The 14598-nt window shown below is 41.1% G+C and overlaps 1 protein-coding gene across 1 annotated transcript; it reads left to right on the forward strand.

Annotated features, from left to right (window-relative positions):
- The first annotated feature begins 642 nt into the window (after positions 1–642).
- On the forward strand, positions 643–9938 carry LOC108676322. The gene is made up of 11 exons (XM_018164386.2): positions 643–964; positions 1552–1708; positions 2438–3126; positions 3477–3646; positions 3964–4046; positions 4390–4523; positions 4739–4812; positions 6065–6209; positions 7188–7287; positions 7789–8745; positions 9251–9938. Exons 1-11 carry the CDS (start codon positions 856–858, stop codon positions 9351–9353), a joined length of 2721 nt encoding a protein of 906 aa, XP_018019875.1. The 5' UTR covers positions 643–855; the 3' UTR covers positions 9354–9938.
- The last annotated feature ends 4660 nt before the right edge of the window (positions 9939–14598 follow it).

Consider the following 14598-nt stretch of genomic DNA (forward strand, 5'->3'; position numbering starts at 1 on the left):
TGTCGGTTAAGCGAGGCTCCTGATGCCGGTTAAGCGAGGCTCATGTTGCCGGTTAAGCGAGGCTCCTGATGCCGGTTAAGCGAGGCTCCTGATGCCGGTTAAGCGAGGCTCCTGATGCCGGATAAGCGCGTCTGCTGATGAAGGTTAGGCAAGGCTCCTGGTGCAGGTTTAGCGACCAAGTTTTTGCCCCGACGCGTGGCGCTGATGCGTATGAAGCTTGTACTCTACCTCTGAATGAATGAGCAAGTCGGGTGCTCCAAGACGGCGGTACGCCAGAGCATTTAAAATGGTAGCTAAGCGAAAATTATCAGTATATTATCTATATTATCTACGTATGATTTCCACGTTTATAGTAGAATAATTAATGAATCTGACTTTAATAAAATGTAACATTGTAAATAATAATAGCGTAATAAGGGAAGTGAAATGCAACTCATATTATGTAATGCCAACATTGGTACTACGCTGGCAAGGAAATGATAGAGATATCAGCTCTTTAGATGTGCTGATAAAATACAACGATGCGATAACTATGATATCAAGGTAAGCTTCAAAAGAATACACATCTTGGCGTTGAAATTTTTAAATTAATTAGGAAGGAGAAAACTTTGACATACAATACAGATATTACTGAGTGATGCAATTGACTGGGTCGGGTTAGCCTGGTTAGGTGGATGCGGATTAAAATATGAATGGCATAGCTGAACCATAGCTAAAAATACTGAACTTTTTGATCACTTTTTCAGAATGTGGACTTCAGGCTGTGCAGTATTATTAGCGATTGATTCAGATGCGTGGTTGTATGGGTGTAACTAGTGATAGGTTTGTTGATATTTGTCGACGTGTGAGGTGACCATGTGGACCAGGCATGGTGGCGGAGGCACGATGCAGAGTGGGCGGGGCCAGTATTTGTACGACGATTCCGGTGCGCAGTACATCGACTGCATCAATTCTACTGCTCAAGGTTTTTCTCCTTGTCATATTATAATAAAAACGCTACATGTGCGTCGTAATGCAGCCTTAAATATTGAATTGTTAATAGATTGCAAATAGAAGAAACTAACCTTGTTTTATTTTATTGAATCTTGACTTTCAACATTAATTGAATTTCAGAATTCCTTATGAGGAGCAATGCCAAAACATGTTTGCCGCCAAACTTGATTTCTGCGTGTAGGCGATTTTACATCGTGCGACTATGCACAATGAAGGGACATCTAATGATCTATACTTCGTTTCTTTCTCTGGCTCCCAGCCTAATTAAATGGCTATAAAACGAGACATAACATAAACTTTAATCTTATGTAGTGTCACAATTCTTCTCTTTGAAATTTAAAAAGAATAAAATATCTGAAAGATCATGCCAAATATTTTCAAAATGGCTGTAAAATCTTTCCCATCTTTCACGTTGTCGGTAGCACTAAAGCTCCAAACAATTCCCTCTCTTCAAAATTCCCTCTCTTCTAAATTCAAAACAATAAGTGTTAATGTTGACATAATTTCTTTATTACGAGCTCTATGGTATTGTACTGCAGTAACTGTCCTCTCCTGAAGTTGGCCACTGCAACACCCGTGTGGTTGCCGCCAGCTGCCAGAGGTTGGAGGATCTGCTGCCTGACTCCGGGCATGCGGGTGCTAACTGCGACTTGGAGACGCTGCTGCGTCGCACCTTGCCACCACACCTCGACTCCTTCCTCTTCTGCGACTCAGGGTCTGGTCGCCTGCACCCATTCACTGAATATCTTTAATAATCCCTGCAATTATTTTAATATCACTCATTTACTAGAGAAGGTTCATCACTCGTGCAGTTCTCTGACAATCAACTATTAACCGTGCCCCGTTCATTTTCCTTGAAGTTCTCTGACAGCAGAAATCAGAATCCGGAAATTCAGCTTTGGTTTTTGTCTATAGTCCACTTTTTTGAAATTAACTCGGAACCCAGCGCAGTAGAATAATTTGTCCATGAGTATATCGTGATAGTTCAGTTTGTGACATTTATTCTTCGCATAAATTGCGGGCTATTCCACCCCTATAGCACTCATTATAAACTCGCTCATCACTATTCAGGATATCAGACCGACTAGATCAGTAAATTGACTTCAATCATTTTGTGCTAATTTATTAACCGCGGTGGTAGTAATAAATCATAATGAGACCAAACAATTAGTTTTAAACTATGCTCTGTAGAAACCTTGTAAATTTGGCTTACGTGTGCAGGCAAGCGCGCAACGTTGGCGAAAACTTCGTTATGAACATAAATGACTCAAAAATATTTTAGTAGTTGCATTTCGTTTCATTAAGTTACGAACATTCTCTACCATACTACGAATGCGGTGCGCATTGTTTGCATATTTTGAATTGTGTCAGTCGTTATGATTCAATAAATAAAATCATTATCTGCATCCAAGTGAGTTTTAATTATCTAATTTTTTTCGGGCAGGACTGCAGCAGTTGATCTCTCCATTCGGCTGGCCAGGCTTTGGTGTGGCAGAAATTCTTCAAAATTAGGATGTCCGTCTAATTCATTTAAAAAATTAAAGAAAAGTCATGCAGAAGTTTCAGATGGCCTCCTAAATGCAGGCCCATCTAGCGCTACCGTTGATGCCGATATCGGAAAAAATGTTGAAGAGGAAACTGCCTTGAGCTCATCCAAGCGTAGTGGTAATTTGACTTCTAGAATTTTTACTCATTGTACAGAATCAGAAGAAAGAAGTGCATCAGGGTCATCAATTTCAAAATCTTTGACATCACACTTCACACCTTCCGCTAGTCTCAGTTTCTGCCCACTCACCACTGACTCAAAAGAACTCAGTTCCTGTAGTCACCAAATTGCCACGTTAAAAGGGCGACGATCGCACGAAGATAATCATGCACAAAAGTTCACCTGTGACTTTCCTGAGAAACCATCGGAGTTCTGTGCTGCGGTAGGTCAGAATTACGACTTCGGTGCCGATGATCGGAGTCATCGGACACCCAGTCATGAACAGCTGCCAGACGTACGCGCGTCGACGGCTGCCAGACGTAGGAGAGCGAGAGGCGACGTGGTCGTGGTGGAAGGTTCCTTCCACGGCTGCACGGACTCCGTTGTCAGACTATCTTCTCGAATCAAGCCAACAAGGTCATTTAGAAGTAAGCAATATCAAAAAGTTCATTTCAATATGTAACTTTCAGGAATAATTAAAAAATTAGTGAGCTCTAAAGAAATGTTTTTTTTTTTCTGTATGTATTTTGTGTTTTGGATGCATCGACGTAATATAAAGATTTATTATTTTTTAGCCTTTGAACAGAAAATTAGGGCTTTATTTTAATTTAAACTCAAATTTATATCCATTTAATAGTAGCTAATGTTTCTACACGAACAATATGTTTGAATCACTCCCTGATATATGTTTGTCAAAGACCTTAGAAAGCATATCATGTTCGCGCTCTAAACTATCCTCTTTTCAGCTAACATTCTAACGTAACTCATCACACGGCAGGAAGCTCGTACACGGTGCACGTGGTGCCTGTAGCAGACACGTACCGAGCATCAGGCCTCGGCGATGCGGCCGCGTCTTCCCGTCCTTCCGACGCCGTTGAGTCCATCGTCCTCCGATACCTGGCGGACAGCCGGCGCATCTTGGAGCAGTCCCTCGGTGATGGCGGCCAGGTCGGCCCATAGTGGCAAACAAGAGAGTTTTTAAATACTAAATAATTTTTAATTCACTGATCTACTTCATTATTCATTTCATTATTTTAAGTTTGTTAATAGATGCAGTAATAACGTGCGCCTATGGTAATGTCGTGACAATGACCACCATCATGGTAATTTACAGCGGCTGTAATTTGTTCGTTACTGCCGAATGTTCATACTTGTCAATCTTCTTTGTGTCATAAGATTACAGCGGTAATTATTGTATATAAATGCGTAAATATAATTATTATTATTATGATTAATTAACATTTAATTGAGTGTTGGCTTTGTAGGTTGCGTGCCTGCTGGTGGAGCCTCTCCTCACGATACAAGGCGGCCTGCATCCTCCAGCATCGTGGCTGCAAGGCCTCTACAGGTTCGGTCATCATTATACTGATGTACCTTGTAGGTTGATTTCAATTCAACACTATGAAAGGTTTTTTAAAGATCAGCGGTTGTCTCTGCATGTTCTTGCGAATGATCTGTTATTGAGTACTGAGTTCAAGAACTGTGTTGGCTGTGCTAGAATCTAGCGAAAGACAGATAACTTAAAGTAATTAATATCAGTTCGGTCCGAGAGTTCGGAGGCCTGTGCATATCAGACGTGGTTCAGGGCAGCTAACTTCCATTAATTATATTTCACTTTGGTCAGAGATTTGTGAGGACAGTGTACATCAGAAGAGGTTCAGGAATACTAACTTTCATTAATTCTATTTCAGTTTGGTCAGAGAGTTCGGAGGCTTGTGCATATCAGACGAGGTTCAGAGCGGCTTAGGGCGCCTAGGCGACGCCATGTGGGGGTTTGAGTGCCAGGGAGTCTCCCCGGACATCGTTGTTATCGCCAAGGGCCTGGGTAGGAGTACTGCTGATAGTCAAGTTTTTCGTCATTTGGTTGGGATTTTTGCACATTCGGCCGATGGTTCAAATTTTCGGGTATTCATCAAATGTTATTATCAACAAACAACAAATGTTCAAACGATTAAATCGGAAAGAGAAATGCGTGTACCACACGAGGCTTAATCAGCTGGAGTGTTATCTGGTCATCACTTATAATATTTTTGTGAGCAGGCAACGGCTGGCCGATGGCGGTAGCCGCTACGTCCTCGCAGATCGCCGCCATGCTCGGCCCTCTGCGCTCGGCTGTGAGTCTTTGCGTTCTCTTAACAGCTGCTCGTTAATTCTCACGTCTCCAATCGTCTTATTATTGCCTAACGGGAGTACAATTTCGTCACCAGTCGTCGGGATATTTTGAAATGGGCGAAAAATTTCGTATCCAATTTTCGGACTGTTACCTAAACGAGAAGACCATTTCTCCCGCAATCGTCGTGCTGCTGCTAAAACGGACAGGAAATTTCTGCATATTAAATGGTCGTCATATACGGGACAATTCAACGCTAATTTTAGAGAGACTGCGTTGCTGCACTAGCGAATTTTGCATGCATTAGATAAACTGAAAAAATGGAATTCAAGTTACTGCTGCACCGTAAAGGCGGCCGTCTAAAAACGCCCTTGCGGTTACCGCGGCCTGGAAGAAGCGTTACGCTATCCACAGTGCCTGTTACCACTGGTCCTCGAGAAGGAACGAGCTTGCGTTGCGACCGAGGAAATTTTTGAAGTCTCCGCAGTGGCTCGACCGAATGTGAGTTCTTCACCGGATTGATATTTACTCCCACTTTACGATTTCTGCAATACGAAGGACTTATAATGAAGATTTCTTATTGATGCTAAGTATTGAGTGAGTACTATACTGATTTATGAAAAGTATCAGGAACTACTGGGATGAAGAGTGACTCTGATCAATTTTCTTGTGTATTTTAATGACGTCTTTTATGAATGAAGGATGTTAATTCTCTACGAGAAGTTGAACTGCTAATGGAAACTTAAAACTTGAATGTGCAAATCCAAGTTATTTTCGTTTGATAATCCTTTCATCGATACAGATGAAATTTATAGCATAATTATTTTCACGCATTTATTCATTGGAATATCGTCTTCGAGTCCGCACCAGCAGTTCAGTCATCCATTAACAAGAAAACGAATTGGAAATAATTCCATTTTTGACTTGAAGCACAGCACCTCTCCTCGCTGCCAATGGTCAATGGTTGATCCGGCATTACTGTATTTGGTTGTGCTTCTAACATAAATTTTTAGAATAATGATCATAATTGCCGAAGTCGACATTAACTTTTGTTTTGTCGTTTATAAATCTCATTACATTTTTCACCCTTGAATTTTATGAGGCACCTGACAGCAAATGACTTTATATTATATTTATCACTTATTTCATTGCACTTGTGCTGCGTATTGTATTCAAACTCATTAATGTTATAAATGTGTTTTACTTTTGTTATTACTATGTAACGGATTGACCATTAACTATTTTCTATTGTGCAGCACCAGTGCAGCGCCGTGCAGAACGCTGTGGGTGCTGCAGTGCTGCGTACGTTGGTCGACGAACGCCTCATGCAGAACGCCGCCAGCACCGGCCGCTCCCTGCAGTTGCTGCTCAGGAAGCTGCAGGACAAACATCCTTACGTTGGTGAGGATTACGTTCCGCCAATCATCATCCAGGTGTTCAAATTAGGTCCGTCAATCATTCAAATTTAAAATTGAGATCGCCATCATCATCGGAAATTACGTCTGCCAATCATCCAAATTTTAAATTGAGCCTGCCAATCATCATCAAAAATTCAAATTAGGTGCGTCAATCATCATTCAAGATTCAAATTAGGCTCGCCAATCATCATCCCGGTTCTACCCCTTTCGTGACTGACGGGATTACTTGGTCCCGAAAGACTGTACGAATAGCATTGATGACGGCGCTCTAGAATGCAGTTAAGCATGGCGCTAACACAGCACGTGCTGTACGATTCACGCGCTGGTCTGGCTGTACCTGCCGGTTCAGTTTGAAACAAAAATTTAAACCCGAATGTAAGGATTCTATGTTACAATTAACTAATTTATTTTTATAAAAAGTGTGCAAAATATTCTCATGGGTGGTAGTAGGTTGCCGAGTTTTTTATTTTGTTATCTCGAAAGTAGAAAATTGGGTGTGGCTGTAGACAGCTGGAGGATAGCAGCGTAAGCAACAAGACTAAAACTCTACTACTGTGTGGGGGAAAAGTAATTTCGAGGACGTCATGGGCTCATGGCTCATTGGGCACCAGTGACGATCCCCCTCTCTAATGTATAGACAGGTTACTAAATTGTTAATTTTCCGTCATCAGTACTTCGTTGAGATTGGGATATTAGTCCTCGATTATATTGTCGTTATGGACAGCCTTCGCAAACTCTCCTGCTGTCATTGAAAGCCTTGCAGCATTAATGCACGAGGTTTTTTTCTAACATGATAAACCTTGGCAGCTGTTAAGTGCGGTACACTGAACTGAACCGTTCGTAAGTGCGTAGTAGAGTCTATTGGTTAATGCATAGACCGTTAGAAATGTGATCTCTGGTGATCTCTCTCATATTATGCGCGCACTTTATTATGATCAAGTTTCATTGATTAATGTTACAGGTGATGTGCGTGGACAAGGTTTGCTGCAAGCTGTCGACGTTGTCTGGAACGCAGAGCAACGGGTTCCTTCCGCCCAAATTGCTGATTTTCTTGTACACAAGTGAGAGAAGTTGCCAAAGCTTCCTTTAACCATAGTATTTTGTGTCTCACTTACAATTATATGCCGATGATTTCGGTAACAAGAGGTTTCCCATAATTTTTAAAGGCAAAAAAAAGTAGCTAAGTAAATTCACCATCACTTCATTGAAAAGCTGAGTTTTTTACCTTAAAGTCTTTTCAAGTCTTGATGATCAATATGTGATGTGTTATATTCAATATTGTTTCTATTAATCAATAATTATAGAAGATTATTGGATCCTGTATTATTTACCAGCAATTATTTGCTTATGATTATTTAATGAAACCACTGGAAGAGGCGTTTTCATTACAATGTTACTGTTACGTGCCCTGTTACTTGCGTCGTGTTCCCTAGTCGTCTCTATGTGTTCCGGTTACCTTTGCAAACGAAGCCTGTTGTATTGAGATAAAATATATTGTTACTGAACTTCATTCGAGACCAACATAATAATGAAGTGTGTTGTATGTTTTCTCATGCTCATAGATTACGCCGCGTGGGGACGGTCATCGCTCGTGAAGGCATCCACAAGAACGTTCTGCTCATCATGCCGCCCATGACATTCGATATTTTAGACGCCGCTGCCCTCGTGACGAAACTTGACGAAGCTCTTGCTCTCGTCCCACATACATTTGGCATCACGGGCCCTACCTTCCCTAAAACCCGGACATTATTGACAACACAGTCGCGTGAGTGCTTTCTCTCTGTCGGTGACTCGACAGAAAGTTTAAGTGGCGCCACTCTTGCTGACGTGAGATTCGAGTCCCACTCAGCAACCAGCTCGCTAGGTTCGCGACTTCGTGACGTTCGAGGTCCTCATCGGTTAGAAGATGACCATCGCCAGTCAGATATTCATCCTCGTAATTTGTTGCATTTGCCGACCGAACCTTCAGCTCAGCAAGATATTTTGAGTGAATCTCGTGACACGTTGTCAAACCCGGAGACTTCCTCAGTGGTTGACGTTCGTAGTTTTGAGGACCAGACTGCATTAACTGTGAGCTCGAGACCAACAGTAAGGAAACGATGGCGGGAAGCTACTTCCTTTCACCAGTCCAGGCATCCGAGTTCATGTGGTATCCGCTGTCTTCCGCAACATTCGTCTGATGATGCAGATGACATTGCTGAAACTTCACTCTCGGTTGATCCAAGTCCTAGAGATGCTGCACGACAACAACGTTCGCTTCCTTCCGTGCCTGGTCAAACTTCATCCAACTCATTATCTGTTAGCTTTACCAGCCCCATGACAAGGGTGAGGAGTGCTGATGTATTCTCCAACATCATCATGGTGGAAAGAGAAGCCTCGCCTCATATTGCTGTGGAGACAGCCTCGCCAGCGATGCTGGACGCCAGACTGGGAGTACTGGACACAAGACGGGCGTCGTCTGCCACAGCTCCTACTAGGCGAGGCAAAGGAGAAGAACTACACCCAAATGAGCTCCCCAGGTATCAGATTATCTTTCATCATCTTCACATTAAGACCGAGTTCACACCATACTGCTGGGCACGCGTCAAGCATATGTTATTCACGGTACAGTCCGATATTCTTTACTGCATTTCCATAGCAGCATTCACACCACGGGCTTGGCTGGTGCCTTGAACGGCTCTTGTGAATGCTTCTATAGAAATTCATCAAAGTATATTGAACTAGACCATGACTGGTATATGCCTGGCAGTATGGTGTAAACCCGGCCTAAGCATACAGCTTGTTTTTAAAGTTATCAGAAAAAATCAATTCTCGTAAATTCATGGTTGGAGCAGTGAAATGATTTTCGGAGACTAGCTTATGCATTCATTCTTAGGAAAGCTATGGGGTGGGCAATATTGGTATTATAAAAATTGTGGATGGAAAACGTGTAAACTTATGGGGATCGAAAATGCGCAGCTTTTTTTCTCGAATTCTTACTTTTTCTCTTGTCATGTCGCATTGGTTTTTTATTTCCTCTTGCAGGAACTGCGGGGTGTTGGGGATTGGCTTGGGGTTGAGACAGCCTCTCCCGGCCCGCCCCTCAGCCCCCTCCTCCCCTCGCGTCCCTCATGAGGACGTAGACTAACGCATCAATTGTTGCGTGTTGCGTACAAACGAGAGCGCTTGAGACTTGAGTATCATTTTGGTACTTGTATTATTTTGATACTTGTATCATTTTAGAAATTGTTATCACACTAATACTGGTATCATTTTAGTATTTGAATCTGGTAGTATTTCAGTACTAGCTGAATATTACTGTTTGTAATTATTACTTGTATCTTATTGTTGATAAGGCATTTGTAAAACCAAGGCAATAATTGGATAGTCATTCCGCGGCCAGCCAAGACATTGGCCATGTTGAGCAGACTGTTGGACAGATCATGTTTGGACATTAGCAGCGATGCTGTTGATGCACAGACTGTTGAACAGAGCATGTTAGGGCATTAGTAGTGATGCTGTTGACGCACAGACTGTTGAACAGATACTCGGTCAAGGTCCTATTCTTGGATACTATCAATGTACAGGTAATTTCTAGTGTCAATAATTCCCCTTTCAGTGGGGACTTCTGACGCGTGTCTGCGCTCGTCAGAAGTTCTTTGGGATTTCGCGATCCTTGAAGGATTGTTCCTGAGCGCGCCACCGCTGAGCTCGCGGTGTCTGACTGCAGGTCTTAGTTATGGGGTTAAGTTATTATGTAGGCAGGATACCTTACATTAGGTTATTATGTAGGTAGGATTCCTTACATTTCCCTTCTCTGTCTCTCTCGTGCGGGCGGCCGACGTCCCGTATAAGAGATCCCTTGTTCGACTGTCTTTGTTTCTGTTGCGTTTCACCTGTCCCTCCTTGTCACCTGTCCCTCCTTGTCACCTGTCCCTCCTTGTCACCTGTCCTTCCTTGTCACTGCGTCTCTTTGAGATGCTAACGCTGCTTCTTTTGAGCCAGCTTCAGCGGGCTGGACAATTGAGACCTTCTGCCCCTTGTGGGTGATGACTGATTTCTTGATTTAAGAAACGTTCAATAACTGAGACCTTCGACCTCTTTGGTGATGTTCATCTAGGCTTTCAGTGCGAGATAGCTAAATAGCTGAAGCTCTAGTAAACATTTGGCCACTAAACTAATATAATTCCCGATGCCTCAGTGCGAGTTTGTTCCCTTAAATTTGCCTCTTCTGCTTTCATACTTGATATCTTTCGAGTTTCGTCCTTGTTAACAGGGATAAGTTTTCCACCCATGCGCCTATGATGTTAAGATATAAAATCGAGTGATCACGAATACGCGATGGCGAAAGCGAATTTCATTTAATAGAATTTTAGATTTTACCTAACTTCTTGCCATGTGTCGAGCTGTACGGTTTTATCCTCTACCCTGGCAATTTGTGATTAAAATTCAGCATGATGAGGGGTGAGGTATATAATTGATTCGTTATTACCTCTTTGAATAATCTCACTGATAAAATTTATTGTATTTCCTTGAAGTTCCAGCGAAAAAGATGAAGTTTTTTGTTTACTGAATCACGTTTAGTATTGCTAGAAGTGCGTTCATCGACGGCAATGACGCATAAAAATTAAGTTAGATTATTCGGAGGTTTAAGGTTTTATTCCATAATTTTCGTCACCAAAGTTTACTTCACAATGGAAGCTGCACTACGTCTACTCTCAGGTGTGACTAATTAATCCATCGATCCCAATACCTCTGTATAATGATAATATGTAGGATATATATTATAAAACTTACAGTTTAGTACAAAGGTTTTATAGTGCGTGAAATGCGCGATGATATAAAGGATTCCTGTATTATTATGTCTACGCTGAACGAACTTTCGAGGAAAGTCGACAACAAAATTTGCTGTTATCCTGCCTTTACATATGAGCTTTTCAAAATGTAAAAAAAAAAACATTCACTTTGCTTTATACTCTGATTACTTACCCTTTATCAGAGGATTTATTACGTTAAGAGCTTGATCAGCGCCAACACATTGGATGACCCGTGAGTGCAGGTGCAGTACAGTACATTGGATTACGTGAGTGCAGGTGCAGTACAGTACATATAAGGATTACGTGAGTGCAGGTGCAGTACAGTACATATAAGGATTACGTGAGTGCAGGTGCAGTACAGTACATAGGATTACGTGAGTGCAGGTGCAGTACAGTACATAGGATTACGTGAGTGCAGGTGCAGTATCTCTTGTATCTGCGATACGCGTGTTAAGTGATAAACTCTTAGCCCTGTTTTTGTTTGCATGGATGAGGTTCAATCGTTGCATAATTTTTATAATGTAAGTGAATCATATATTTGTTGCAGAAATTTTATTTTCCTCGGTTGCGCTAGAAATTGGTGAACAATAACGTCATTAACGATGATGCATCAATGAATCCAACCCATCAATTTGTTGTAGCTCAATAACGGTGAAGAAACGCTGTTTGCTCAACATCAATTGCAATGAAAACATCTTTTCTTAACATTGAAGACCATTGATCTTTTCCATATTAGGCTATCGCTACAATTATTATGAACCTGCGAATAATTCACTGGTGTTTTTATTAATTTAAGTTAGTATTCGAAGAATTCTATTTTCATGAACTAAATTTCCACTTCTTAACTGGGGAAGAGCCAAGATACAAAAGATCTCGCTTGCGGCCGCCATCCGTTTAAATGGTTATTCAAGGTAAGCGTTCTTCGATGAGGAGGTCGGGACCTGAGAACTCCAAGACTCGTAAGCCATTCCAATTGTATGCAGCGTTGAGCCACTAAGAGCTTTCTGTGGTGGCATTAAAACCCACGGGACCAAAGAAGAGCTTCCTGTGTGAGGGATTCGTCAGAGAAGAACAATGGCCGTGCATTTAGCGGTAAATCAGAAGCGAAAGTTCCTAGCTAAAGAATTCTAAAAGTTGCACGGCTCGCGCGAAATAAATTGTTCCTGCGCCGTGTCAGACGCCGATAAATCGTGGCAGGCGAAAATCAGACTTCTTTTTTTACGAAGTAATAATTCATACGGGAGATAAAAGCGCTGATAAATTAAAACAGTTTCCGAAAAAGGAACACTTTATAAAATGAAGATGGATGAAGGGGCGACTTAGTGTAAATTAGGGGGTCGGTGTGGCGTGACCTCACCATTCCCAATAGCAGTAATAGGTAATTTATTATCTATTTGTATTGTTTCATTGTAAAGCCTTCCTTGTCCCAACTGAAGAAATACAAATTTTGGTAAGAAACCTACAGTTTTTGCGCTCAAAAGTACAGAGTGCTGACAATGAAGTTGATCATGATAATTTTCCTGCCTGCAGCTACTGAACATTTCTAAGACAATTGGTTGCAACCACATATATTTTTTTCGTGCCATCGAATGCTATTCTATTTTAAGTCCATAGGCGATACAAAAAAATATGTAAAATTTAACGTGCCATACTATGTCGGTGAATTGTATTACAAATTTTTCTGCACAAGTAAACTTTCACATTTGTAGCTTAGCCCTGCATGTTCACCTAATGCCGCAAGTACCAAGAGACTGTAGGTACCATCAGTTTTATGTAATTATGAGGTAAGGCGTCGCTATTCACGTTGAATATCACAAGTAACTTCGCTCACCAAATGCGTCAAAACAGGACCACTGACACTAACCTAACCCGTCTGTATCCCTCTATAAGTTCTCCAAAACGGTTTTAAACCTTGTTCACTTGCATGAGAATTTGGTCTGCCTCTATACTTACGCCACCCAGACTAACCACAGAAGACTATCTGTGTTAAAATGTCTAGCTTTGCTCATAAACCACATGAGTTTTTCGTGATCCTGAAGAAACGCTATATCGGAAAATGATCCATGCCGGCCGAATGCCCCAAACTCGAATATTACGAAGCCCTAGCCATAAACAATATCGGAATTCAATAAATGATTTTAAGAACTTGTAAACCGCTAAAAACACATGGGAATTTGGGAAACCGCTGTATTTGATATTGCTTGACAGGACGACGGTAAGAAAATTTCAAAATTCGTATATAACACTTTTTAATTTGAATGAAAATTTTCGTACCGTATTTAAACTGATTCATTGATTATCTAAATTTCAGATTGACGATAAACTTAAGTGAATCTGTTTAATTCCAGTAATGCTAAACTTTATAAGAAAAACATGAAAAACTACGCATTTATTCATTTTCCCACTCAGAATAGAATGTTATTTCCCCCCTACTTCGTTCCTAATTAACGTTAGGCCGTTCATCAGAATCTTGTTTTCATCCGCTCAGAGAGGGAAATGCTTGGCCTTCACTGGAACTTCTACTCGGTAATGTTATTCGTACGAAGAGGTGACACGAGCTGTAGGAAAGGCAATATATTTGCTACTTCCGTTGAGCATTACCATCGAAATTGCATCCCGCAGCCACTCTCGCCTGCAACCACGGCAGCGATCTGAACAAGCAAATTGCAGAGACACTAAGACCTAAATTAGCCTATTTTTGTTCTTAAAAACATGTGCATGATGTGGAGGAAAAATTACTGTAGTATTTTATTATTTATTTATGTTTTGTTATTTTTTATTTTATGTTTTATTCATGAGAATATAATTAAATGTTAGTTTCTAAATCCGTAGACTTTCACAGATTCCTCACTCGCCCCAAGGATAAATCTAAAAAAAAAACTTTTTAAAAAATATTTCGCTTTCTCAGCCTGACTTTATCAATTGCGGTCCATAATCATAGATTGTCTACTGCATCAATGTTAGCTAACACAAGAAATACGTCGAGACTCAAACACAACTCTCCCTTGGAATCATTGATCGGACCGCGAGTCAATTTGCATTCTGTGATTTGCTTTACAGGAAGCGCCAAGATTTTTACTATTGTCCAGAATCTTGGCATTACTTGGTGACTGCAAAGCAAACACTCGTCCATAGTGCAGGGAGAAGCTTGAGAGATCGACTGTCATTTCTTGTTACGATTTCGAAGTATCAAAATATCAACTCTGATGCATTACATTCAAGTGTTTTCTGTGATTCAGTGGTACGCATAGATATGATTTATGTAATTCCGCATTAATATTCTACTTACTTTGAAGCTCAAGGCATCTTGGTATTGAAATTTTGCGATCTTGCTGCATCCTGAACACTGTCTTCGCGACCATGACAATGTTCAAAATATATTATCAGGACCGTGTATCATCATAAGCCATTTTGTCGCCCGAGCCAGATCCTCAAATTAGTCTTTATGTCCATTGCTCACAAGAGTGATCGTTATTTCTGTCACGTTACGCCGATATGAAAGATATTTCAAGAAATTTGTTGAGGCAGGCCTGCCGTAGTTTATGTTGTACATAGACTGAGCAAACTTATTTTCAG

This window comes from Hyalella azteca, unplaced genomic scaffold, assembly GCF_000764305.2.
Source record: "Hyalella azteca isolate HAZT.00-mixed unplaced genomic scaffold, Hazt_2.0.2 contig5826, whole genome shotgun sequence".
Lineage (NCBI taxonomy): Eukaryota > Metazoa > Arthropoda > Malacostraca > Amphipoda > Hyalellidae > Hyalella > Hyalella azteca.

Coding starts and splice junctions, on each gene's coding strand:
- LOC108676322 (XM_018164386.2), top strand. CDS start 856: ATGTGGACCAGGCATGGTGGCGGAGGCACGATGCAGAGTGGGCGGGGC. Junction 3,647..3,963: donor CCCTCGGTGATGGCGGCCAG/GTCGGCCCATAG, acceptor TTGGCTTTGTAG/GTTGCGTGCCTGCTGGTGGA. Junction 4,813..6,064: donor TCGGCCCTCTGCGCTCGGCT/GTGAGTCTTTGC, acceptor TCTATTGTGCAG/CACCAGTGCAGCGCCGTGCA.